Raw genomic sequence first — 26472 nt, 5'->3', positions numbered from 1 at the left:
CATTTTTCTTCAATATCATTAATTCTTGCCCTTTTGTTGAAAACGAGGTGAACCGAAACTGGAGTAGGAGCAAGGACCAAAAGATTCATTTTCTGAATCCTTCCACAAATCTCTTTTAATTTCCTTCGATCTAACTTTCTCAGAGTTTGTCATCTGGTCTTCTCCTCTCCCATCCAAAGATGACTTAAATACCCTCAATTCAGCCTCACTTAATAAAACCCCCAACTTTTTTCTCCCAAAAACCATAGTCTTCGAGTTCTTTTAGGCTAGATTATTTCCCACCTATTTAACACCATCTACAATTTTTTATTTATTTATAGAAACTACTTGATTTTTCTATAAAAGAAATCTTTCATCCCCAAAATACAATTTTGGCAAGGAGATTGAATCTTAAGGTTGAAGAAAAGGGTAAAAAAATAATTTTCAAACAATTCTTAAATAACTTGTTCATGTTAGAAAAATAAATATTTTTTTTGGCTAGAGGTTGAAGATGAGAGTATTTAGGTCATATGTTATTAATCTCTCAAAGAAGACAACAATCAAGGGATGTGTCATCTGAAAAACACAAAGGGTATGCTTGATTGCATATGAAAATTTGGGAAATCAATTTCCATGGAAAATGACATTTTTTTAATGTTTGATTGCACATGGAAATGTAAATTCATTTTCCATCCCAATCAAAAAGTTCACAAAAATATGGATTTCACTTTCCCACTTATAAAGGTGGAAAAGTGAAATTTATCAATATTTTTCATCCCTAATTCTTTTCCACTCATATCTTCTTTTTCCCTACCACCACTATAATCACACTAATCTCGTCGTCGTCGACACCACCATCTCCGACCACATTCTCTCTCTCTCTCTCACCTCCGCCGCCACTACCACCTCGTTCTCCCTTCACCTTCCTCGTTATCTTCTTCCTCACTTACCTCCGTCGCCGCCGCTGCCGCTGCCGCCACCACCACCACGTTCTCTCTTCTTTTTCCTCACTTACCACTGTCACCGTCGCCGTCGTCGCTACATCCTCCCCTCTCCCTCTTCCTCATCATATTCTTTTTCCTCTCCCCCTCCTCTCATCTTCTTCCTCCTTCTCCTCCTCTCCTTCTTCTTCTTCTTTTTTCTCATATTTTTCCCATGATTTTATCCAAGTAAAATCAAACAATGGAATTTGATTTTCCAACCCTACCTATTTTCCACCACTATTTTTCATGGATTTCAAATTTCATAGAAAGTCACTTTCCATGCAATCAAACATACCCAAAGGGTTATCTGAAAAACCATTGTTTTACTTGTCTTACCCATTTTACAATTTTCACATACCAAAAAGGATTCAACAAAATTTGTACTGTGTCCTGATCAGTAACTTCCTATCGAGCTTGTTTAGGTGGTTCCAATAGGATCCTACTAAGATCAAGTCGCAATGAAAGTTTTCAATAACTTTTATTGAATAAAAGTTAAAGAAAATTACTTAAAGGATCTTAGTGGAGGGTTATTTTTTTTTCTAAATAGTCCCTAAGTTTTGGGTGGTCTCTTAATAGTCCATTTAGCAAAATTTTATTTTCTTGATGGTCTCTAGACTTCATCTCCCATATTTCTTATGATTGAATGCTCTAATCATTGGAACTTATTGTTTTTATTAAAAAAAAAAATTGGATTATTGGCATCTCAATCGAATTTCAAAGACTCCATTATGTTGAAGAGAATTTATGAAGTAAGAAGAAGTCACTTTCAAAACATTTTGAATATGTATGTAAAAAATTATGATTTTTTCAATTTTTTTTATTTTTTATTTTTTATTTTTTATTTTTTATTTTTTATTTTTATAGTGATTGGATGAAAATCGATCAAGAATGATGCTTTTGGGTTAAAATCATTTAAACAAATTGTTATCTCAAAATTTCAATCGATCTTTCCATGTACTTTAGAAAAAAAAACCTTGAAAATTGAATATGGGTGGGTTTTACCAGTGTCAAGTTAACCACTAAATATAAAAGTGTCAAGTTCGACAATAACAAAATGTGATGAATTTAATAGTAAATAATGGTGAGTTCTACAATAAAAATTGTGAACTCGACACTTAATATAAAATCGTCAAGTTTGACAATAAATAAAAAGTGATGAACTCGATAGTAAATAAAAAAATGGTGAGGTCGCAAATAACGAGGGACCATTAAAAAAATAAAAAGTTTACTAAATGTCTTGCTATAATGCAAAACTTAGGGACTATTTAGAAATAAATCCCTCCGTAAGGATCCTTAAAATAATTTTCTCCAAAAGTTAATCTACTTAAGAAAAAAAAAAAAAATTACTCTATTTTAAAATGGGTTTGACTGAGTAATTTAGAAAATTACGTTTTAGAGGATGAGACAAGCAAAAACGTGGGTGCAAATAGTCCAGCCCTAAATACTCAAAAACTTGAGGGGCATTACTATCATGGTTTCAAATCTCGTCCGACACTAAGATGATTCGTCCGACTCATCTCGGTCTCCCTCATGAACGAGTGAGATAATCCATGTGGATTATCTCGGCCGAGTTGATCACCTCTGTCTCTCTATCTCCAAAGTCATAATTAAACTTCAGATCTGAAGAAGAAAAGTAAGAAAAACCGAAAATGTCAAGCGACAGTGACGAAATCGATGAAGACGAGCTTCTACAGATAGCTTTAAAGGAGCAATCTCAGAGAGAAACAAATTACCAGAAACATCGAAGCTCATCTTCCTCCTCTAAAAAACCCTCCAAACCAATTGTCAATCTCATTCAACCACCACCGCCACCAATTCCTCGCAAAAATCCTAACTCCAATCCTTCACAGATGAAAAAACCTCGTCAACAATCTGTGGATGTTGATGAAGATGATTCGGAGGTCGAGTTACTCAGTATCTCATCTGGTGATGAGGATTTTTCAAAGGATCGTGGAATCGCCACCAAAAATCGTTCAAGAGGAGGTGAAGATGATGGCGATCGTGGGTGGGATGGATCCGAGCCCAATCGTTGGAAGCAAGTTGATGAGGCTGAGGTACTTATTTATGTAGTTTTGGTGCTGTTTATGATATCGATTTTTGTTAATTGTAGTTTAAGTAGAAAATTTCTGCGTTTTTTCTGGAATTAGTATGCTAAATTCGAGAAAATTGGAGAATTTTGTTGTGAAATTTTTGCACGTTCGAGTCCAGTTTTCGGATGCAAAAAAGCTGTGATTTTTAATGATATCTGTTCAATTTGCTCCATACCTTTTTTTTTTTTCCTTTAAATTTTTATCTCTTTTTGGTGAGCTATGGGAATTTCATAACTATTTTGTTCTGGAAAAATGGGAAATTAGATTCTTGCTGAAGTAAGTAAGGGGATTTGAGGGTTGACATGATGAGAAGAGAACACGTATAATGATAATCGGTTGAGGGTTGACATGATGAGAAGAGAACACGTGTAATGATAATCGGTTCGACCATATGTCCTCGCTTAGGTACATTTTCTGAGAAGCTAACCAGAATCACTTGTCTTTGATGTTGCTTTTGTTGAGTTTTCACTCCATCTTGGCTAAGCCACAGTTTAATTCTAAAACTTAAATTATTTTTTCCCAAATCAGATTAATATAAAACCAATCAAACAACTCAAATAAATTGGACGAGCAGACTGGATATTGAATAGGTGTTCTTATTCTTTAGCTGACGTAAAATCCAAGACAAGCTGTTAAGTTTTTTGAGATATTGCTTGATTGAGGCTAAATTTGCGTATGTCAGTCCTAGTGGCCATCTTTTGTGAGTTGTGCAAAGAGTAGAATAACAGAATATCAGAGATAAAAAGAAAGATACGAGGAAATGGAAATTGATTCCTTAAAAGGGGCATTGGAGTTCAATTTTGATGTGGTTTCCCTTGACAGCTCGGGTTATGCTTGGTCTTAGTGATCTCTATGTGTGGTGGCTTTCTTGGGTCTTATTAGTCAAGGAAAGTCGAGGTGTTATCTCTTTTGAAAATAAAAGATATTTTACTTGGCTAATTTCTTCCTAATCAGTTGTGGTGCGAATGGATTCTATGAATGTTATTCCTCGAAGAATTATATATAACTGACACTATGAAACTTGCAATAGAAATAGAGTGGATATGGGATCTATATTGGCCTCTTATTGGTTTATAATCATTCATCCTTGCTTTGTATCTTCCGCCTTCTCATCTTTGTAATTCTTGTTTCTGCATTCTTCCCATTATTTAAACACAAGCCTTAAAGTCTCATTTCAACACAATATTTCAATTGGGAAATTACCAAAATGGTCTTGACCGAAACATTCCCTAACAGTCCATGTTCGGGGTTAATGTTTCATTCCGGTTTCTGCCAAAATTGGAATGTTCTGTGAAATTTTGAACCATGTTCATACATATCAATCAGAGGATGACATTTTTGCAGGAATTTTCCTGAAGTGGTTGTTCTCGATCATAATCTTATTTTGCATTTGTCTTTCATAATATGTTCATAGGTTTATGTGGCTACATCTGCTAAACCTTTTGTTACTGAATACTTGTTATTCCATTCATATGTTTCTGTTAACAATTTGAAAATGTTTTGGTGATTCAATTATGCTTTTGTTGACAGCTTGGTCGAAGAGTTCGTGAAATGAGAGAGACAAGAGTAGTACCAGTGGGTCAAAGTTTGGAGCAGAAGGGAACAACAACGGTTCGTAAGGGATTAACCAATTTATTGTCCTTTCCTCGAGGCATGGAATGTGTGGATCCCCTTGGACTAGGGTAACCTTCTTTTCTCTTTCTAAATGCGTGTCCTACACTCTCATGCTCATGGGCGGCTTCTGGTTTTAGTGATCATTAACTCTTGTTTGTGGTTTTGTTTTCTTTTGTCCGTCCAAGGGGACTGAAGTTGATTTACTTCTATATAGTCATGCTCATTAATCCAAAGGACTCAAACCACAGTTTAATGTCACATCAGAAGCATTTGTGTCACCTGGTATGCCCGATGATGGTAGATTGTGCAAACACAAAATCGTCATTGTTATTTTAAATGGCCAATGGACATTATTCTATGTTTCCACTGAAAGTTCTGTCAATTTTCTTGTTTTTTTTTATATACCAAAATGACCCTGATTATATTAAATTCAAATATATAAGAGAGGGCATTTATACCCACTCAAATTTTGGTGAACTCCGTCTTTTCTCATTATAATACTAAGGATATCCTTGTTCCCGTTTTATTCTTTATGTGAGCTTTAGGCACATATTTCAACATATCTAAGATTGAGTGCTTATTAATTAATACCTTTTATTTTTAGTTTTTGATTAGTCAAGAATTTAAGTGGTATATAGAATATAATAGTTTATGCTATGGACTGCTACGAATCTGATGTTCACTGCATTTTAATAGTCATATTAAGAATTTTTTTTTATGCAGAGAATTTTGTTATTTCAGTTGAATTCATTGTTAACTAAATATTTAGCAAAAATTGAATAGATTTGCTCTAAACTATATACAAATAATCTGTTGGTTAAATTTCGTGGAAATATGTCAAAATCTAGTATTATGCAAGGTATTACATTTCAGTTTTAATGCCTATTTTGGTCTTCCTAGAATGAAATATTGATCAATAGAAAATTAATACAATTTTCATTAAAATGTTGTGGAAATGATTGACATATTGAGAAAATTATCATTGACATTGTACGAAAAAATAAAAGAGACAACTTAGCAAAACAAAAATGAAAAAATAATAATAAAAGAGACATGAAAACACACTCGTAAATCATCAAACTATAAATAACTATCGGAGTATGGAAATAAATATTATTTGTGTTCTGCTACATGTTGACAAGCATTTGAGGAAATGGCACTTTATCAATTATATACCTCTTAATATGTCAAATTTGCTTAAATGAAATTTTTTATTGAAAGCTATTGTCACTACATTCACATCATCTATATCTTTTATTTTCTAAATATATATGTACATTAAAGTAATTATTTGTATATTCGACCAATCAGCACAATGATGATTGTATGCGCAAGCTTATATAAATGTGCAAATATGCTGAAATACATAAAAAAAATGACACATAGATGCTTAATTAATCATAATTTCATTTCAATTAATGAATGAATATTATGTATAACTTACAATTCCTTTCTATAAGTAATTTGCAATTTTTTTGATTTTACAAATTTTATCAATATTTTTAGAATAATTTGTATTTTCAGAAAACAATATCTTGGTTGATTTTTATTGTTGATCAAAATATTCACTGACGCCATGCATTTTATACTTGAAATTTGATTAATTCAGTCAAAATTTATTGTTTCACTGATATATTTTGTGAAATGAATAGTGATTTCTGCTAAAATGTATGCAGAGAGATGGCAGTTAAATTCCATGTTGAGCCTTGTGGAAATTGAAATATTTCTGTATATTGGTGGAAATATGTCAAAATTTAATATTATGCTGACATGTCAAATATTTCAATTGGTTGGATGCATTTTACTGTTTTACAAGCTTTTTGATTATATGCAACTTAAATTTTCAACATTTTCATCATGGAAACAAGGATTACATCCTGAGTTATGAGTACTGTTTATATTATCGCAGTTCATCAAATCTGTGATGATATTTTTCTAATTTTTTCTTCTTAAAGGCTGTTGTGGTTTCTTTCCACCTTATCATTTGTTAGCATATCTAGATAGTGTGCCTTTTGTCTTCCTCTTTGGCAAGCATAACTTTATGTTGTATACTGACAGGATTGTAGACAACAAGTCATTAAGGTTAATCACTGAAGCTTCAGAAAGCTCTCCAGCCAAGCTTGATAAAGATAATTCAGATAATAGCTTACGAGGTATTCCAGATTGATTCACTTTATTTCCTTGATGCTAAGATGGAATTTCAGTTTTGGTGCTTCCTTTGAAGACTATTTGAGTATTGGACTGTATTTGTTCTTACTTTGAGAGAACTTCTATTGCCACACCAATTTTTCCCTGAAATAAAAATATAGAAATTTAAAAAATGTGGGGATAATTGTCTCTAAATTTTCATCATGACATCCCGATCTTTCTCTTTTTAAGTAAAAAAAGATAACCAAAACTTTAGAAGTGGAGAAAGAGAGAGGGGATAGGGTTTGCGAGTAGGAAAAGTCGAACAAAAAAAATCAAAGATGATAGAGAGGTATATATATTGGAGCAAAGATCATCACAGAAACCATGGCAATTTAGACTAGGATCGAGTAGAAGCATTGAGGCATCATGGAAGATCAATTGAGAGGAGCCAAAAAAAAAACTCAGAAAATTATTATATCTTTGCTTTCCCGAATTCCTTGTTTAGACTTTTAGACTAATCTCCATCTCCACTCTCTGACTTGGTCGTCAATCATTTTTGAAGTGATCTTTATGGAAAGAGTATGGGGACTATATCCTTCTTTCTTTGAGGCTCTAACGATTGATCCTTTCGTTACTACTAGAAATCTGTGTTCTTCTGAAAATGTTGTTGCCTGAGAACCTGTGCATTTTTGTTGGAGTGATGTTCGATCTTGCCAAACTATTTAAATGGAAATATTGAGGACAAGAGGAGGGGCAGGAGTTTGAGTTAATAATCACAGGTGAGGAGAGCAAAGAGAGAGAAAGATTGAGGACCAAGCAAAGGAAGTATATATATATATTGGTATGTGATAATAACAATTTGGTGGCGGGAATAATTGGTTTGCCATAAGAAAAGGTTGCTGTGGCAGTAGAGGTTCTCTATTTTTATTGTTTGTCTTCTAAAGAACATTGTTATCCATATTTGAACTGTAATCTTGATTTATATCCAACGCAAGATTAGGGATGCTTATTGGACTATATCTATGTGTATCTTCATGCCTGAACTCATATTATTAGATAACTGTAGTGTGCTCATTGCATCATTCTTGGATGATGAGTGCAATTTTTTTTTGATAACCAAAATTTTATTGAAGAGAGAACAAGAAGTCCACAATAAAAAACAGACAAAAGAGAGCAAACAACAAAGGGAAAAGGAAAAAAAACAAACCACTACAATCACCTGTTACAAGTCAACTCCCATCTAAACAAAAAATCTTCAAACTTAAGTCCGTTAAACTCCTGAAATTGCTTACACCAATAAAACAACCACCCCACAATACTAACGATGATTTCCTGGGTAGTAAGCTCATTTCCATCATTTTTTTTTATAACCAAAATTTTATTGAAGAGGGAACAAGAAGTCTGCAAGAAAAAACAGATAAAAGAGAGCAAACAACAAAGAGAAAAGGTAAAAAACAACCCACTGCAATCACCCGTTCCAAATCAACTTCCATCGAAACAAAAAATCTCCAAACTTAAGCCCCTTAAACTTCTGAAACTGCTTACACCAATAAAACAACAATCCCACAATACGAAAGATGATTTCCTGGGTAGTAAGGTCATTTCCATCAAATATACACCTATTCCTTTCTTTCCTCAAGCCTCAACAAATAGTAGGGGGGAAGAAAATTCCAAATAATCCTATCCTTACCCAAAAAAGCCGTGGACCTCCACCATCGAGTAAAGCAAGGACAAAGTGAGGGGCACACCAAGAAAGATTAAAAAAAGATAAAAAATGAGACCAAACTTGATTAGCCACCCTACAATGAATAAGGAGGTGGTTAACAGATTCACCATTAGACTTGCAAAAAGAACAAAACCCGGAAAGGATCACACCTCTCACTCTAAGGTGATCATGAGTAAGGACCTTATCCAAAGCTGCCAGCCACAAGAAAAAGCCAATTTTTGAGGGAAGATCCTTAGACCACACTGAAGAAACATGGACTGAGGTGCCTTCAGTCAAAATAAGGAGATCATAGAAAGATTTTACTGTGAAGATTCCATTTGAATTATCTACCTAGGTCCAAGATCCTCCAACAGAGGAGGAGGGGGGGGGGGGGTCAAAAGAAGGTAAAAGGCCTAGAAGGGATGAAACCACTGTGATTTTCCCAATCTTTAAAGTTTCTTCTAAATCCAAGGTCCCAAGATGTAACCTGATCCGTGTGCAATAGGAAGGAAGAGACATGCGTCATTTTCTAAGTAGACATAACGCATAGGCTAGGAAAGCTAAATTGGAGAGGGGACTCACCACACCACCAATCTTCCTAGAACCGAACCTTATCACCTCTTCCCATCTAAAACATCAATCTAGATTAAATCTCTATGAAGGAAGCAAGAAATTAGGACGAAATTAATTTTTCGAAGAACAATTCAAAGGACCCTTATCCGAGGAGCTTCCGATCTTGATATCACCAGCTAAAACTTGTTTTTGATTCAAATCCTCAATTGAATAACGATGATCAAGGGCAACAAGCCAAACTCTGAAAACGAATTCGAAAGCTCTTGCCGGGCTCCTTTTCCCATACTGTGACAAGTATTGTAAGGGGACGGGCTTTTTTGGCCAATATTATGCCCGGGGCAAAAATGGGTTCGACTTTCTTGGTGGTTAGTTTTTATTTTCTTAAATAGGACCCTATAAAAGCAAGATTTAAAAAAAAAAAAGAAGGTGAAGTGACGTCTTTTAAACATTTTTCGGACTTCATAATATGTGGTTGAAGTGTAAAACATAGAATTGAGCAAAATATTACAATTTTTATTTAAAGAAAATGTTTACAATTTTGCCAAGTTATTCAACATTTGTCCAACTAATTCAGTGAACTTAAGTATGCGAACAGGCATGCATCCTTTTCTGTATCCCCTTAGACCCCAAAACAGACACCGTACCTTTAAAAACAATCGCTTGGTTTTCCTCCTCCTTTCTCTCGAATATTATCCTGTTTAATTCCTTCCAAGACCCCAACTTAACGCAAATGGAACTAATCTCCATATAATCCATGCGTGCATGCATGCTCTTCATTTTTTGTATCTACTTAGACCAAAAAAACAGAGAGACCTTAATGTTTTAAAATTAAAACAATATCTTGGTTTTCTTCCTCCTTTCCCTCTAATGTCCTCCTGTTTCATTCCTTCCATAGACCCTGAGTACTGCAAATGGAAGTGATCTCCAAAGAATCTGTCCTCAAGAGGAAAAGGCCAAGTGCAGCATTGCTAATTTGTCTCCTCTCCTTCTCTAAAAACCATTTTTTCATAAAATGTCAACCCCTTTGTTGTCATAAGACACTCCTGTGGTGTTTGCAGGGTTTCGCGGTATGCTCAAAATGTGTATCTCTTGAACATCTTCAACTTTTAGTTGGGGCCTTATTGATTATTGACGCTTACTTTCATGGTTCCAGTAGTTTGATAACAGTCCATACCTGTTTTTTTTTTTTTTTTGCAGAAAAGTTGGTGTATGTCTCTGAAAAATTTGATGCAAAGCTATTCCTATCACGGATACATCAAAATACAACTGCAGCAGATTTAGAAGCTGGCGCTCTTGCCTTAAAAACTGATCTGAAAGGGAGGACTCAACAGAAGAAGCAATTAGTTAAAGAGAATTTTGACTGTTTTGTCTCCTGCAAAACAACCATTGATGGTATGCCACCATTTTATCTTGCCTAATTTGTTTTGTTTGCCTAATTTCTTTCTGCTCATTTTCCTTTGTGACTAGTGCTTGTTCAGTTGTGGGTGGTCAAAATGATTTTGAGTTTTGGTCAATTCTAACTATGTACTTTTATCATTTTAATTACAGATATTGAGTCAAAGTTGAAGCGGATAGAGGACGATCCCGAAGGTGCAGGAACTGCTCACTTGTATAAAACTATACAGGGTGTCAGTACACTGGCAAATCGTGCATTTGAACCTCTATTTGAGAGGCAGGTTGGACCAATTCAAAATTTGATTATGAACTTATCAGGTACCAACTAAGTCGCACAAGCTTGAATTTTGTTCACTGATGTAAATGCAGGTTCAAGCTGAGAAGATCAGGTCTGTTCAAGGAATGCTCCAAAGGTTCCGAACACTATTTAACTTGCCAAGTGCTATTCGTGGGAGCATCAGTAAGGGGGAATATGACTTGGCAGTTAGGGAATACATGAAAGCAAAGTCGATTGTTCTGCCTTCTCACGTAAGAAAGAATGCCTTTTAAAAATTTTAACCAACTTTCAGTTACAGATCAGTTGGTTCTGGACAGAGTGAAATGGAGGAACAAGATTCTTTTAGCTGACCTCAAATCTTTGGGATAAGTTGTTGTCTGGGGTGGGGCAGATTATTGCTGATCTAATTAACAATCATAAAAAAAGGGGATAAAAGTTTACAAAAGCTTTTTGGCCATCCTGGTGTGCACTTAATGAAATCTTGCAGTAAAACAAATCCCTTAATTGCTAATATTTTCTGATTAAAATTTAGTTTAGGTTGTTTCTTCATTCTGGCAAAATAGGATCTTTTCTAGGGGCAGCTAGTCCTATCTTTTCAAGTTTTTGTGCTTTCCATAGTTCTTGGGGCGTGTTTGTGAAATTTTTTTTTTTTTTTTTGATAAGTGTAATATATTAAATGAAAGAAAATAAAGTACAAAGAGGCCGAGAAAGCCTCTAAGAGAGCAACAAACCAAAAAGAAAATAAAGCATCAAAGACTACATAAAGAGTTCTATCTAAAAACGAAGTCATCAAAAGTGATCCCCTTGAGGTCGATGTTCTGCTTCGCCCAAAGATATAATAAGCCCAAGATCTCTAAGAATATGCTGTGAGAGTTTCTCATCCTATTGTTAAACACCTTGTTATTTCTCTCATTACACACCCCTCAAGCAATAGCTGAGGGAAGAATAGCCCACAAAAATCTTTTCTTGGAAGAGAAAGCATTACTGGCCCACCCTTCTAATAACAAGGAGAACTTACAATGAAGGACCCAATGAATACTGAAAAGACCAAGGAATATTGACCAAATTTGGTGAGAGAATGTGCAATGAATTAAAATATGGTCGACAGACTCCCCATCTTTCATGCATAGAGGACAACAATTAGGAGTGATTCACCCTCGAGCAATCAAATTTTCCAATGTAAGAATCTTCCCAAGGGAAGCCAACCAAACAAAAAAGGATATTTAGATGGGACGGAATTTGATTAAATGATAAATCCCAAGGGGGATTGCTCGGCAAAAGGATTGAGGCACTTAAAAAACGAGCTGAAAGAAAATCTCAAGTCCTTAGCCCTCTTCCATTCCCATTTGTCCTGTTCACTTTTGTTGAGAGGACACGAGTGCAAAAGATCAACGAAAGATATCACATCTGTTAGCTCCCAATCATTAAAGCTTCTCCTGAACTCCAAATCCCAAGTGGAACTGCAATCGTTGCGAATCAAACACTGTTAAATCGAGTAGTTCTTTTTTGTAGAACAGGCGTACAAAGACGGAAATTGAACTGCTAGAGGTGATGTGCCACACCAACTGTCCTCCCAGAATCTGATCTTATTACCCGTACCCGCTTTTAATCTAATCCATTTTTTAACTCCTCACTCATTTTCAAAATACCCTTCTAAACACTACACCCATACGAGCCTTTAGCCTCACCGCTATACCAATCCAGTCTCTTTTCCACGTACTTTACTAAAATGACCCTCCTGCACAATCTACTCCTTTCCTCTCCAAACCTCCAGAGCCATTTTCCTAAAAGCGTTCTATTAGCAAGTCTAAGACCCCTAATCCCTAACCCCCCCATTCTTCTTGGGCATACAGATAACCTTCCATCTAACTAGGTGATACTTCCTCCTACCGCTCTTATCATTCCATAAAAAGTTTGTCATAAGCCTTTCCAATCTGATTTCAACCGACTTAGGAAGCGTGAATAGGGATAGAAGGTAAATCGGGATACTCGTCAAGGTGCTTTTTATCAAGGTAACTTTCCCTCCTTTGGATAGGTACTTGGCCTTCCACATACTCAATCTTTTCTCCATTCTCTCCAACACCCCTTCCCAAATTTTGATGCTATTGTAGGGTGCTCCCGGTGGTAATCCCAAATAAGTCTTTAGTAAAACATCATGCCCACAGCCCAAGGTTGTAGCCATTAAATGTATATCACTCACGTTTTCTACTCCAAAGAGGTTGCTCTTTTGCAAATTGATATGTAAACCAGAAATGGCTTTGAAATAACACAAAAGGACCCGTAACACCCTCACTTGATCCCTCAAATGATCCAGGAAAACTAAGGTATTGTCCGCAAATTGTAAGTGAGAAATCAACAGCCCATCATTTCACCCTAAACCTTGAAAGCCTTCCTAGTTCAACTGCTCTCCTAAACAATCTACCCAGAGCTTCTGCTACAATAAGGAATAAGAATGGAGAAAGCGGATCCCCTTGCCTCAATCCTCTCGATCCCCTAAAAATGCCAGCCGAACTCCCGTTGACAAGAATTGAGTAGGAAACTGTTGTAACATATTTCATAATCCAATTAATCCATTTTGCCCCAAACCCCATTCTCCCCATCATATATTCCAAAAAGTCCCAACTCACATGATCGTAAGCCTTTTGCAGCCATCAAATGTCTATCATCCATTTTATGAAATTCTTCTTTTAAATTTTATTCTAGAACAGTACATATATTTTCATGTAATTTATTTGCAGGTTGATCATGTCGATGGAATGATCTAGCTCTGATTACTTATCAAATCATTTACATTTTCTTTGAGTTCATAAACGGTAGATTTTTTGGGAATCTGTGTAGAACTTTAATGTTTTTACTTTAGGCAGTTGGTTGAATAAAAGATATATTTAGTTTGTGTACGGTTTCTTCCCACCATAGCTCGTTGTGGTCGCGGTTATGCACTATTTAATGATAATATGTTATTTATGTTCAGGTGGGGATACTAAAACGTGTTCTTGAGGAGGTGGAAAAAGTTATGCACGAGTTCAAAGGCATGCTTTATAAGTTAATGGAAGATCCAGAGATAGATCTAGCTGATGTAAAACACATTCTTCCTTCTTCATTTGCAATTAGCATGTCAAGTGGTGCAAACATTTGAAATAATGCATGTCGATTATCTTTAATTCATGGAGTGCAGGGACTTCTTCTTGAAAGATATTGTTCTGAGATAGGGTACCATTGTAGGCAGCAATGTTCCATTATTAGTTGCGTTTTATTTGGTTTCTTTGTTTTCTTTAGTTTCTTTATAGGAAGGTCTCGTTGACCTCATTTTTTTTTCCAATCTTTCTCTTGCTTGTCAATAAAAGCCTTTAGCTCAAAAAAAAAAAAAATACGTTTGTAAACTCTGCCTTGTCTGTTCTCTTTGTCAAAATTAAAAAAAAAATGGGTACTGGCCAATCTTCTATTCATCGACCATCTTTGTGCCCAATTTCTATCATTACTTGCTTTTAGTTTGAAGGTCTAGTCATATTTATGATCATGTTACTTGGTGACATAATTTTTATGCTTCTAACTCATGCTATATCCTATTCATAGCTTGAAAACACTGTGAGACTGCTGTTGGAGTTGGAACCTGGATCAGACCCCGTGTGGCATTATCTAAATATTCAGGTTGGCGATTTTGATAAATAATCATACCTTTGCAATTTGGTTTGAGAAGTCATATATTCACATGCTGCATGATTTCAATATTTTCCTTCAAACTCTTGCATTCTTCAGTTTCATCTATGATATTGTTTTAAGTTAATGTTGAGTTTGAATTTATTTTTTGGTCAGAATCAAAGGATTAGAGGTTTGCTTGAAAGATGCACCATGGATCATGAAGAAAGGATGGAAGCTTTGCATAACAAGATTCGTGAGAGAGCACTGTCTGATGCAAGGTGGAGGCAAATCCAACAAAATTTGAATGAATTTGTATGTACAAACATCAAATTGGATTGTATTAAGTTATTTATGTGAAAGCTAATCAATGACACTATATCATTCTATTTTAAATGTAGTTAAATACTTCTTTTTTTATGAATAGAAGTGCAGTTTACACAAATTATTTAAAATAAGGCAGCTAATACTTGTTCTCTTGTATCACTATCAGTCAGATGTCGACTATTCCACTTCTCTTGGGGATAGTTCTGAAATAGATTCACAACCAGTTGACTTAAATGGTGAAGAAGTGGATGCTCTTAGAGGAAGGTATATCCGCAGGTTAACTTCTGTCCTTATCCATCATATACCAGCCTTCTGGAAAGTAGTCCTCTCTGTCTTTAACGGGAAGTTTGCCAAGGTATTCTTCACTTCATCTAGAACCCTTTGATATGGTAAATGGGATGCGATGTTATTTCTATTACAGTGTAGTCTCTCAAAAGAGCTTGGAACTGTAGATTATGTTTAACATTTATCTAGATTATGAGTTATGCTTTTCCAGTTGAAATTTTCTCTATAGCAAATATAATAGTAAAGAGTTAGTCTCTACTTAATATTTGTACTCCTGCTTATGTTTGATGATGATCCAACCGTGCGGTGAAATGCCCATACCTTGGAGACCAGACTTGCAAATTTAATCTGTTTTGACATGCACAACCCCATCAAAAGTTTAATTTGTTCAAAATTACCTGAAATATAATGCGAAGGTATGAATCCTGTTTTTTCGGTTTTTGATGAAACTAACGCTTTGTACCTGTGTCTGACTCTGAATCCCCGTATCTGTATCTGTGAAATTGTTTTTATCTTCACTTTCTACAACATAGATGCTCAGAAACTCCCTTAATTTTGAACTTGATAACAGTAAAACTGATTGTATTGGAGGTTAATCTTGGTAGATACATCGAATTCCAATCTGGATTATCACTCTGTGACTGCTTCCATTTTATGCCAATCACCAAGAATCTTCAACAATGTTGCTCATGAACTTGCCTGGTGGGCTATCAACAACTTGGGGATGGTTTTTGGCTTCCCTTTCTTTTCTGTTTGATGCAAGATGTAGACACCCTCATGATTTTGTTTTGATCTTCAATACAATCCGTAAAAGTCTTGGAATCTTCCATTAACAACACTTTGTACTCATTTTGGTTACATAACAGTATAGAGTCCCTGCTGTTACAGTCCTTGAATTTATGCCTAATACTTATGATGATTCTGTCTTGAACTATCTATTAGTTTTTTCCTTCCGTATAACAAATACCAAGTGTTGCTTATGTAGTAATCTGGATCTGTCCTGCTCAGTTTTCAAGGCATGTTTTCATGTTTATATTAGTTCAAGCTTGACCAATGAACCATCGACTTAGTTTTTTTTTCTAGATCTTGTGGGAAAAATCCTTTTTTATGCTCTACTTTTTGTTAATTTTTTTGCTTTCCTGTCATTGCAAAGCGAAGATTTCTCTGTTCCCTTGTTTAAAGTGAATATATCTTTTATGGCAGTCTTCCCAAGTTGCTGCTGAAACAAATGTTAAATCAGCAGTGAGTAAGACTGAGGATAAAGTTGGTGATGTGAAGTACTCAAGTCATTCTCTTGATGAAGTTGGTGGAATGATACACAGTACTATATCTGTATACGAAGTCAAGGTAACTAAACTTTATTCCATTACTTCTACATGATAGAGCTTGAAGTTATAGCTTTATTTTTTCTTAAACATGAACTGTGTAAACCAAGTTATTAGTGAGTTCGTATAAAGTTGTTGCCTTGAAAATGAAGTCTGTTAAAACTGTTTGAATTCTGTACAAGTGAGCCATGTAATTTATGAAATACTTTTTTTGGCTTTCGGAAATGTCCTCAACAGAATAGAATGCTGAAATTGGACTTGTATAACCAACCCCAGCTAGCTGGGACAAGGTTAGGATGGTGATGAGTTTTTGTTCTCTGTCATCATCATCCAAAATCCACACTTTTACACCATAGTTTTTTTTTTTTTTCAATTTTGTTTACACTATAAAATTTTCATCACTTGGAATGCCTTCATTTACATGGAAAAATAGGGCATCTTATGCATATTTATTGAACTGCTGCTGTGAACATGAATTTGATTGTTCTTAGCTTTGTCTATGTTCCTGCCTGGAGTGCAGTCTGTTGCAGGGATATCCAGATGCTTCTTTTAGTGGTTTCTCAAAGCCTAATTTTGATGGCAACAATAGAGTGAACCTAGAGCAGACATGGTTATAGGCATTGAAATCATCCAACAATCGTGCTTGGAAACATGCAATCACTTCTCCTTTTGGTTGTAATCATCTTATAAAGAGTGTGTATGTTAAACTGCTGCACAAAACTGAATTTTGCATTCTTGGATTTGTTTGAAAATTCTAGTTTGGGTTGTTCATAGGGATTCCATCTTTGGTGCTTTTTTTTTGCGGTATAAATTATGTTTATTTATTTATTTTTTTTGATAAGTGTAAGTATAAATTATGTTTATTCTCTCCCAACTATCAGAATCACCAGCTAATCTCATGATGCTTACGTCCCTAGCTTTCGTGGATTACATGTATTTTACTGTGCAACATAGCTAATCTGTGCTCTCTTATAGCTTGGGAAACCATCACTTGATGAATGTAACAAAAAGTATGTTGCTTATTTTGGGGGGGGGGGGGGGGGGGAGGATTTCGTATAATCATCTTTCATCTGTTTCCCTAGGCAGTAGATTGAGACATATAATTTTTTTTTTTTGATAAGTAAAGATATTTTATTGGAAGAATAAAAAATGGAGGTCGAGGTGACCAACACGAAAGTACAAGCAGAAGGAGACACATAACAAATCTATAGAATGTTCTGTCTGGAATAATTGTGGAGAAATGATCAAGCCCTTTTCTGGTCCAATTGGAGTGTCCGATTCCATTGAGACAGAGATCAAAGCCAAGTGTCCCCTAATTGTACAAGGTGATTCTGCTAATGCTAAGTGGCCCATTACTCCATTAGTGCTGCCATTTACCCTTGGAGGTTTGCAAATAATGTAGTTCACATTAGACAGCTAATTTGGGATTGGACCATAATTTTCTTACTCCAAGGAATACAGTCTCGACCATGTGGTGGGTTCCTTGACAGGAGAAGTTGTAAATAAAGATGGCCTTTATATAAGGACCTCTATTCCCCAATCTTTCTACCCTTATTTGAAATCTATTCAATTCTCCATTACTTGCAAAAGGAAACAAAAATGTAAGATCTATAGAGACAACTTTATTGTTAGTTCCCTGCACATTTGTTAAATAGAAGTCTCCGATGCTAATCCAAAACTGCCCATTCAGTTCCAAAATATACATGCTCTACTCTAAAAGCTATGCAAGTCCCCAATTTTCTAGATTTCTTGGCTCCAGAGATCTTGCAATGTTATCTCTATGGTATGACTTATATTGTTTGGATTATTAGCCCTTTATTTGTGTACTTTTAATTGAGCTGGTTACCTTTTTTCACACTGTACTATCTGTCAAAATTTTGCAACTGGACTGGAAAGTTATTATGATCTTTGCTATGTGAACCAATGTACCTTATCCTTTTTTGTCTTTATCTGTTGAAGCTATTATTTACTCTATTACTTGAAGAGAAAGATACAGGTTGTATAGATTCTGTTGGTCCATTTAAATTACCATTGACATGTTTGATGGTATTGATTCCCAAGCATCTAATATACTTGTGTTGTTTCTGGTGCACTGATCTTTATGATTTTTAATGGATCATTATTTTTTATTTTTTCATCCTACTTTTGTTCATCTGTTTCCATCAGTTGAAAGATTTGACTCACTACATTTCCTTCCAACTCTCCCTTTACCTTTTAATTGGTTACATATACTTTTATGTTTTATCTGTGAAGATTTTTTCATTACTCTTGTGTTCATTTTCCGTGTTAGTTCCTTAGCACACTCATTTTCCCTGTTTTAGGACTATTGGTTCAGCAGTTAGAAATTAATTCAAATGAATTCACCACTCCTGTTACAGGTCCATAACACATTCCGCGATTTTGAGGAGGCTAATATTCTCTGCCCATACATGAGTGATGCCATAAAGGAAATATCTAAAGCGTGCCAAGCCATTGAAGGGAAAGAGTCTGCTCCACCTAGTGCTGGTATTTACTATCACTGTTAAGCGTCAGTTTACTCTATTTTGGACTTAACTTTAATTCCATGTCCATTTTCTTGAGCCTGCCAGTGTTTACTTTGCGTGCACTTCATTCGGAAATCACAAAGGTCTACATATTAAGGCTTTGCTCATGGATGCGGGCCACGACAGAGGAAATATCAAAAGATGAATCATGGGTCCCTGTATCTATTCTCGAAAGGAACAAATCTCCATACACAATATCCTTTTTGCCTCTAGCATTTCGCACAATGATAGCCTCGGCAATGGATCAGATTAATTTGTAAGTCTCCAAAGCTTACTATCATAGATACTATTATTCCTATACATTTCTCAATAATTTCTCCCCTTTTTTAAACTAGGAGCAAGGTATCGAATTTTACTTCTAAAGAAACAAGGTTTTGGTACCAATTTTGGTCAGCCTATGAACAGAAATATTTCGATCAGTGTGGCAGTCATAAGTGTCATGCAGTCGCTTATGCAATTTTGGGTCACATAATTTGCATATGCCATCTGTAAAAAATTTGACCATTGGAGTATGTTAACCAACTACGCCAATAGACCGATCTGTTGGAGAGGGGGAGAACTATGAATGTAAGAGGATCACGGGGCTTAACTGGGGTATAACAGCCGAGAGTGGAGGAAAATATAGATTGAACACTCCCGTTCACCCATAGGGGTGGAACGAAACGAACCTATGACCTCTACGAAATGAACCTAGCACTCTAATACCATGTTGACCAACAAACTACTCCGAAAGACTGATCTGTTGGAGAGGGTGAGAACTATGAAGCGAAAGAAAGGTCAATCTTTCTTGTATACCTGCCCGTGAACCTTTCTCTCTCTTTCTTTGATCGAATCCCTTAGTTCCTTCTTTTAAAAGAGTTGTCCCATCTATATCAGTTGTCTCTATGTTAATCTTTCTTTAAGCAGAAAGTTTTGACTCTCTGATTAAGGTACTAGAGGCTCACTAAACTATTGAGAAATTGCTTTCGGCCTAGGATCTCTTGAAAGTGCTTTTGCTTTCCTTTTAACTAAGCCTTCCTGCTGTACTGGAAACTATCCTCTATCAGAAAGTCTTGTATGAGAGTGTCATGGGGCTTCACTGGGGTTTGACACACCTGAGAGTGGAGGAAAATATACACTTAACAGAGCATTAACTTAAGTTTTTTAATCTATATTCTTCTTTAAATACCACCATTCCTACACTACTTTAAGCCATTTTTTTTTCACTCTTCTACTCTCATATACTGTCTTTAACTTGTATTTTTTACTGGACTTCTTCTATATTAGCTCCTACAAGACTACAAGTAAGCATGCAGAATATAATAAATTTTAATATTCAAGCTCATTTATATATTTTGTATGTTCACTAACCACAGTCAAATTAATAAAAAAAAATCATTTTTATTCAAATTTTGGGTTTATCCCCTTTTCATCCTTATAAAACTTGCAAATATAATAAATTATAATTAAATTGGAAATAAAAAATTACAAGATACTTTTTCCAGGGTTATTGTAATAATTGCAAAAAAATTCTTCTTTTTGTCCTATACTTATTTTTTATTTTTATTTTTATTTTTTAATTTCTTCTATTTTCTTAGAAACATCAAAAAATAAATAAAATTGTGCCATGCAAACGCATATATTATTCTTTGATCACATATGCGTAAAACATATGCTATCGCACAACATTGCATATGCTATTTGATAATATTGGCGACAATTAATACAATTTTCATGGAAATAATGGAGCTATTGTGGAAATGATAGAAATACTGATAAAATTTTCATTGAAACCATAGGAAATGATAAAATATTTGTGGAAACATACTCACGAGTCAACAAACTATAAGGAAGAACCATATGGAGTATATATTATGAATATCAAAAGTAGGGCTGAAAATGGGATGGGTTTTATCCGAAATTTGAGTGATCCGAATCTGAATTTAGTAGGATTGGTTCTTGCAAATATATCCGAATTAAAATATAGTTCGGATATGGGTTGATGTCCGTTGACTCGAGTCGGATCCAGGTCCATCCCTATATCCGCCAAGATCCGAATGGTATATTACATTGCAGGTTCTATTTTATATATTTTTAAAGTTATCTTTTTATCAACCAACAACGGTTGGGTGTAGTGGTCAAGGTTTCTCTTCAAATTGGAGAAGTTTTGAGTTCAAGTCATCATTTAGCCACATTTTAGCAATTTTATTTGAAATAACCTTAACGGTTTGACATTATCCGATCGACTGACCCAAATCAATTAATTCGGTCGGATCGAATCTGGATATGGATTTAATGAAAGCAAAATTGTTCGGATATGATTTTAGTTATTCGGATCCGAATCGGATTTGGATCTAGATAAAAAAATTCGGATATGGATATGAACATACTCATATCCGTCCCGAACCAACCTGTTTTAATCAAAACTGCTATGTTATACTTTGAAGTGATATTCTGAGATCCCAGTAGCCAAAAACTACTAAATTCTATATTATACTTATCAAAAAAAAAAAAAACTACTAAATTCTACATGAAAATTAGAATGGTAATGTCACATTAGCTACATAGGCCTTATAATTTTGTTATTATTATTATTCAAAAAAGAATATTTTAGTTGTATATTATTGTTTATTGAAAAATTTTCACCGAATCTTTCATCTTTATACCTGAAATTTATTCACACCAGTATACTTTTTAAAATGATAAGTGATTTCTAACTATCAAATCAGTGGGAAGCAATCACACACCCAAGTTGGATGATAGCAACGGTTAATTTTATGTGAGAAATTAGTATCAGCTTAGTATGAGGCCCACACAGCTAGAACAACTGGGATTGTATCATACCTCACGGCTGCATCATTTTTAGTGGATCTCCTATCCAATCTTGGGAGAATGTCTTGTGGCGCAATCAATTTTGTGACACACGTGACCTGGTTTGTGATCATGTGCAAATGTGTTGCCAAGTTTTGTATTTGTTCAGTCAGGTGCTTAGTCAATTGGTATGTACAATGGCCAATTACTGTTGTCATATGGAGCCTGTTGGGCCTTAATGGCGTGCTTCTTCTAGGTGTCGTAAAATGTGCTTAACAATGTTCACCTACTTCTAATGGGTCTCCTTTTTCCCCATCTTACATCATTGTTTTTTTGTTCCAGAATGCTTCAGAGTCTAAGGAGCGAAGCTACGAAGTCTGAGGATATGTTTCTGCAGCTTCAAGAAATCCAGGAATCTGTTAGGCTTGCATTTTTGAACTGTTTCCTTGATTTTGCTGGTATAAGAGGATACATTCAATTCCTCCCCCGCCCCTTCTTTTCTCCCTTTGTTAATTGGTTGCCACATTCTCATTTTTAAGCATTGACTTAATGACGTGTTTCTTCTAGTACTAAAAGGACTGGGTTTTCATTATGTGGACATTGATCAGGTCATCTAGAGCGCATTGGTGGTGAACTCTCTCAGAATAGATCAAACAAAGAAACTTCACACTTACAAAATGGATATTTACAGGAACCTGAAGAAAAAACATGTGGTCTTCACCCTGGCAGCGTTGTGAGTGATCCACATCAAAGGCTGTTGATCATTTTGAGTAATATTGGGTACTGCAAAGATGAACTTTCTTATGAGTTATACAATAAGTACAAAAATACCTGGCTGCAGTCTAGGTATGTACTTCGAACTTTGTTCCTTTTTGGTTGAAAATATTGCAAATTTTAGGGTCTTCTCGAAGTTAACATATCTCTTGCTATTTTTGTTTTCCACTGTTGCAGGGAAAAGGACGAAGAGGATACTGACATACGAGATTTAGCAATGTCTTTTGCGGCTCTTGAGGAAAAGGTCCTTGCAGAGTATACTTTTGCTAAGGTAGGGTGCAATATGGAAAAATGCTTGTCAGATCAGGGGATCCAAGTTTGATGTTTGAAAACCCCTCAACTCAGAAGTACTAAAAGGGGAAACATGTCTTCTGATTTTGTAAAGCACATTGACCATAATTTAGTTAATTAATTAATTTTCTAACAAGTATTGAATACAATCCCCCCAATGTACAGCTGAACGATAGCAAAGAAAAAATATTGTATTGCTAAAAAGATGAGGATTGTTGACAAAAGGGTTTTACACCATACTCACTGGACCTGAGATCTTGGAAAAATTATCCTCTCTCAAATTGAATTTCGAGAATTGATTTTGTTTTCTTTACTTAAGATAGTTATGTAAAAGGTCTTTCAAGCTTTGTTTTATTAGACGGAGGTGTGAAGAATAGAAGGATAATATTTCAAGTAATAATACATAGACTTATCAAGGAAAGATATGCATCAAGCAGTCTTTAAAATGTGGTGCCTTGGAATATGCCTTTTGGGGGCATGCTTCAAGGCATTTTGCTTACACTTTGCATTCGGAAACTCGAGGTCTTCACTTTCTTAATTGCAGCTTCTAAGCAGTCAAGAATTCCAAAAATACACACTTTTGATTTGTGCTTCCCTTGTGCCTTCCCATCAGGCAAACATGATCAGAATAGTTGCGGTGAACTATCTACTGGATGCTGGAATTCAATGGGGAGGGGCACCTGCTGTCAAAGTAAGGAATAAACAATAGTCACATTAGTTAGTCCTTTTTCTTCTCTCTGTATCAAATACAAGTCCTGCTTTGTTTTTCAAAAGAACTCATAAATGTCATATTCCTTGCAGGGTGTGCGAGACGCGGCTGTAGAGTTACTGCATACTCTTGTTGCAGTGCATGCAGAGGTACACTTCTGGCTTTACGTTCATTAATTTACTTGGTTTCTTTCATATTTTTTTTTTATGTTTACACTGTTCATGACTTTCAAATAAATATGAATATGTGAATATAGTGTCCAACTGTCAAAGTTTATTAGTTTTAACATCCACACTGACACCCATACTTACAAATATTTATTCCTGTATAAGTTAGTTAAGATAATATTTTCATGGACTGAAATACCTGCATAATTATTATGTTACGTTTTCATTAATCTTATGTCTCATTTTCATCTCTCATCTCTCCAGCTATCAAACTCAAGTTTGAGGCTGAGCTTGGCCTTACTGGAGAATACTGGATGTGTTAAACCTATTTATAAATTAACTAGTTCATTTTCAGATCTTGGATTATGACCACATAACAATTTCACTGTTGCAGGTTTTTTCTGGTGCGAAGCCCCTGCTCGATAAGACCTTGGGCACACTTGTGGAGGGTTTGATTGATACTTTCCTTAGCCTTTTCCATGAGAACAAAGGCAAAGAACTCAAGTCATTGGATTCAAATGGTTTCTGTCAGCTCATGCTTGAGGTGAATTATCATCATTACTATGACTATGATATCAGCATTCCTCATTTGCATGCTTAATGAACATCATGGAATGCAATCATTGATTGCTCTGAAACTTCAAGGCATTGTTACAAATATATCTGTCATTTTCCTAAAGAGAGTTGAAAATTGGTGTTTAATTTTAGGGGAAAAAAAGAAAAGAAAAACTTTGAGATGAGATTTAAGATTGCATCCTGCAGAGATTCTGTCTCATCTTAGGTACCTGTAACTGTTTCAAGCGCACAAGGATCAATTAAATAATTGTATTGCTAATGTGTCTGCAGCTTGAATATTTTGAAACCATATTGAATCCATATATCACACCTGATGCGAGTGAGTCTCTGAAGTCTTTGCAAGCGGTGTTGTTGGAGAAAGCCTGTGAGAGTGTACCAGAGGCTACGGAGAATCCAGGGCATCACCGTCGGCCAACTCGTGGGAGTGAGGATGCAATTGCTGATGACAGACATCAAGGAATGACCGTGTCACCAGATGACCTACTTGTAAGACTCCCCCTCATATGATTCGTATGGGATATTTGAACCTTGGAGAATAATTATGTCCAGATAGGACCTATAAAAAAAATCATGTCAAACATAGGAGGATGGTAAGAAGTCCACTCTATGCCTCCTCGTCAGAGAGCTGAGAACCCATCAATCAATGGATCCCACTTAGATGTTTCTAGCCTAGAATTTGTCTAAATCTGATCAATTTAACCCAGCCTAGCCTACAAAGTTTTGGGTGACTTAGACGTACCCCTCCACATTTTGGTAAATATTTGACATACCACACGTTTATTTTCAAACCGATGACATGGCCATCTTGACATTGGTCTTATATAATTCACAAATGGTAAATGACTTAAATGCCTTCATCTTCAACCTCTGGCTGAAAAGCCCTTGATTTTTCTCCCAAAATATATCATCTTCAAGGTCTTCAACATTTCTTCTAATCTCTTTACCCTTATCTTCAATCCATCATTTTTAACCTCAAGTTGCCATTGTAGGAACCCTAGATTTTTTCTATCCAAAATTCTGTTTTTTCTACTTACCTGAAAATGAAAAATCAAGGGTTGAAGAAGTATGATTTTGAGAAGAAAAATCAAGGATTTTTACTAGAGGTTGAAGATGAGGGGCATTCAGGTAAATTTTAATCAGTCTATCAAGTGGGGGCATGTTATCAGTTTGTAAACATATGCGGTCTGTCTAAATAACCCTAGATTTTTTTTGGAATGCCCCCGCCCCCTCTCCCTTTTTTCTCTTTTTCAGAGTGCCAAAATGAATATGGATGGTTAGGGTAGTTAAAGGTGTCATTTTGGCTGAAGAAATTTCCTTAGTAGGACCTAAAGAATGGTGGATCAAATCCCCTTGAATATGTGCCACAACATTGTGAAGGAGGCAAGGGAGAATGGTTTCTCTTAATATTTTAAACTTTGTGCTCTATGTTGAAGTGGCTCTTTATATTTGCTTCAGGCGCTTGCACAACAATACAGTTCCGAGCTACTTCAGGCAGAACTTGAGAGGACACGTATCAACACGGCTTGCTTTGTGGAATCGATTCCGTTAGATTCAGTTCCAGAACCAGTCAAATCTGCATACTCTTCCTTCAGGGGACACATGGATTCTCCAAGCAGAAATTACAGAGGAAATCAACCTGTTGGATCACCAGGCAGCTTTTCTAGGCAAAGGCGCAGATGATCTATAGATTTCAATTCTTCTTTCTCTTTTCTGCATACTGTTGATGTAATTTGTGTTGCAATAATTTATAATTTTTTATTTAAAAAAAGCAAAGAAAGATAGATTTCATTCTCTCATTACTATGCTTGTTCCTGGTTGATGCTCATTGGAGCATAATTATTAAGGATCCATGTGTTCTAATATATTGAAGCTCTTTTTTCTTTATTCTTTTTTCAATAATGTTGCAGTTCGTCTCGCAATTTTACAATGATGTGACACGATGATTCATTCAGGAAATGATATGGCTTCAACCTCTAACTGCACTCATCTTCAAGCTCGACCCCAAAATCCATCTTCAATATCCAGGATAAAATTCTTCACCCTCATTTTCCTTCTTTTGAGTCTATTTTATCCAATTTTTAAAACTGAAGAGCCAGAGACATTTTGGGTAAACAGACATGATGTATTTTTTTTTTTTTTGTTGAGGAGGAATTCTATTGGCACTCCAACATTTACTTATCCAATTTTTACTTACCAGACTTAAAATTGACACACACCCTTTAAATTCTATTAACATTTCTACATCAAAATTCTTTTCATAATGCTTGCACAAGATACTAAAAAAAGGACATGAATTGCTACTT

General features: G+C 35.4%; 1 protein-coding gene across 2 annotated transcripts; it reads left to right on the top strand.

The window, feature by feature from the left end:
• Positions 1-2565: 2565 nt before the first annotated feature.
• On the top strand, positions 2566-26053 carry LOC147404104 (exocyst complex component SEC5A-like). 2 transcript variants are annotated; one of them, XM_086439952.1, is made up of 21 exons: positions 2568-3016; positions 4583-4734; positions 6725-6819; positions 10272-10466; positions 10623-10750; positions 10839-10997; positions 13718-13822; positions 14320-14394; positions 14560-14697; positions 14876-15064; positions 16198-16341; positions 18698-18824; positions 18908-19118; positions 21995-22110; positions 22261-22498; positions 22604-22697; positions 23331-23408; positions 23519-23575; positions 23988-24137; positions 24440-24655; positions 25625-26053. In XM_086439952.1, exons 1-21 carry the CDS (start codon positions 2612-2614, stop codon positions 25847-25849), a joined length of 3297 nt encoding a protein of 1098 aa, XP_086296078.1. In that variant the 5' UTR covers positions 2568-2611; the 3' UTR covers positions 25850-26053. The 2 variants fall into 2 exon arrangements, 1 of the variants encoding a protein (XP_086296078.1); XR_015177701.1 differs by lacking the exon at positions 25625-26053 and having other exon boundaries at positions 2566-3016; positions 23519-23577; positions 23989-24137; positions 24440-24580.
• Positions 26054-26472: the final 419 nt, after the last annotated feature.

This window comes from Akebia trifoliata, chromosome 4 (genome assembly GCF_017979445.1).
Source record: "Akebia trifoliata isolate Shusen 1 chromosome 4, ASM1797944v1, whole genome shotgun sequence".
Taxonomy (NCBI): domain Eukaryota; kingdom Viridiplantae; phylum Streptophyta; class Magnoliopsida; order Ranunculales; family Lardizabalaceae; genus Akebia; species Akebia trifoliata.
The sequence above is the reverse complement of the archived record's forward strand: the minus strand, read 5'-3'. Positions and strand labels throughout refer to the sequence as shown.

What these genes read in the sequence shown, in the direction of transcription:
- LOC147404104 (XM_086439952.1), top strand. Translation starts at nt 2,612, where the DNA reads ATGTCAAGCGACAGTGACGAAATCGATGAAGACGAGCTTCTACAGATA. An exon ending in AACCTCTATTTGAGAGGCAG is followed by an intron (nt 10,751 to 10,838) that starts GTTGGACCAATT and finishes ATGTAAATGCAG; the next exon opens with GTTCAAGCTGAGAAGATCAG. An exon ending in AACAAAATTTGAATGAATTT is followed by an intron (nt 14,698 to 14,875) that starts GTATGTACAAAC and finishes TATCACTATCAG; the next exon opens with TCAGATGTCGACTATTCCAC.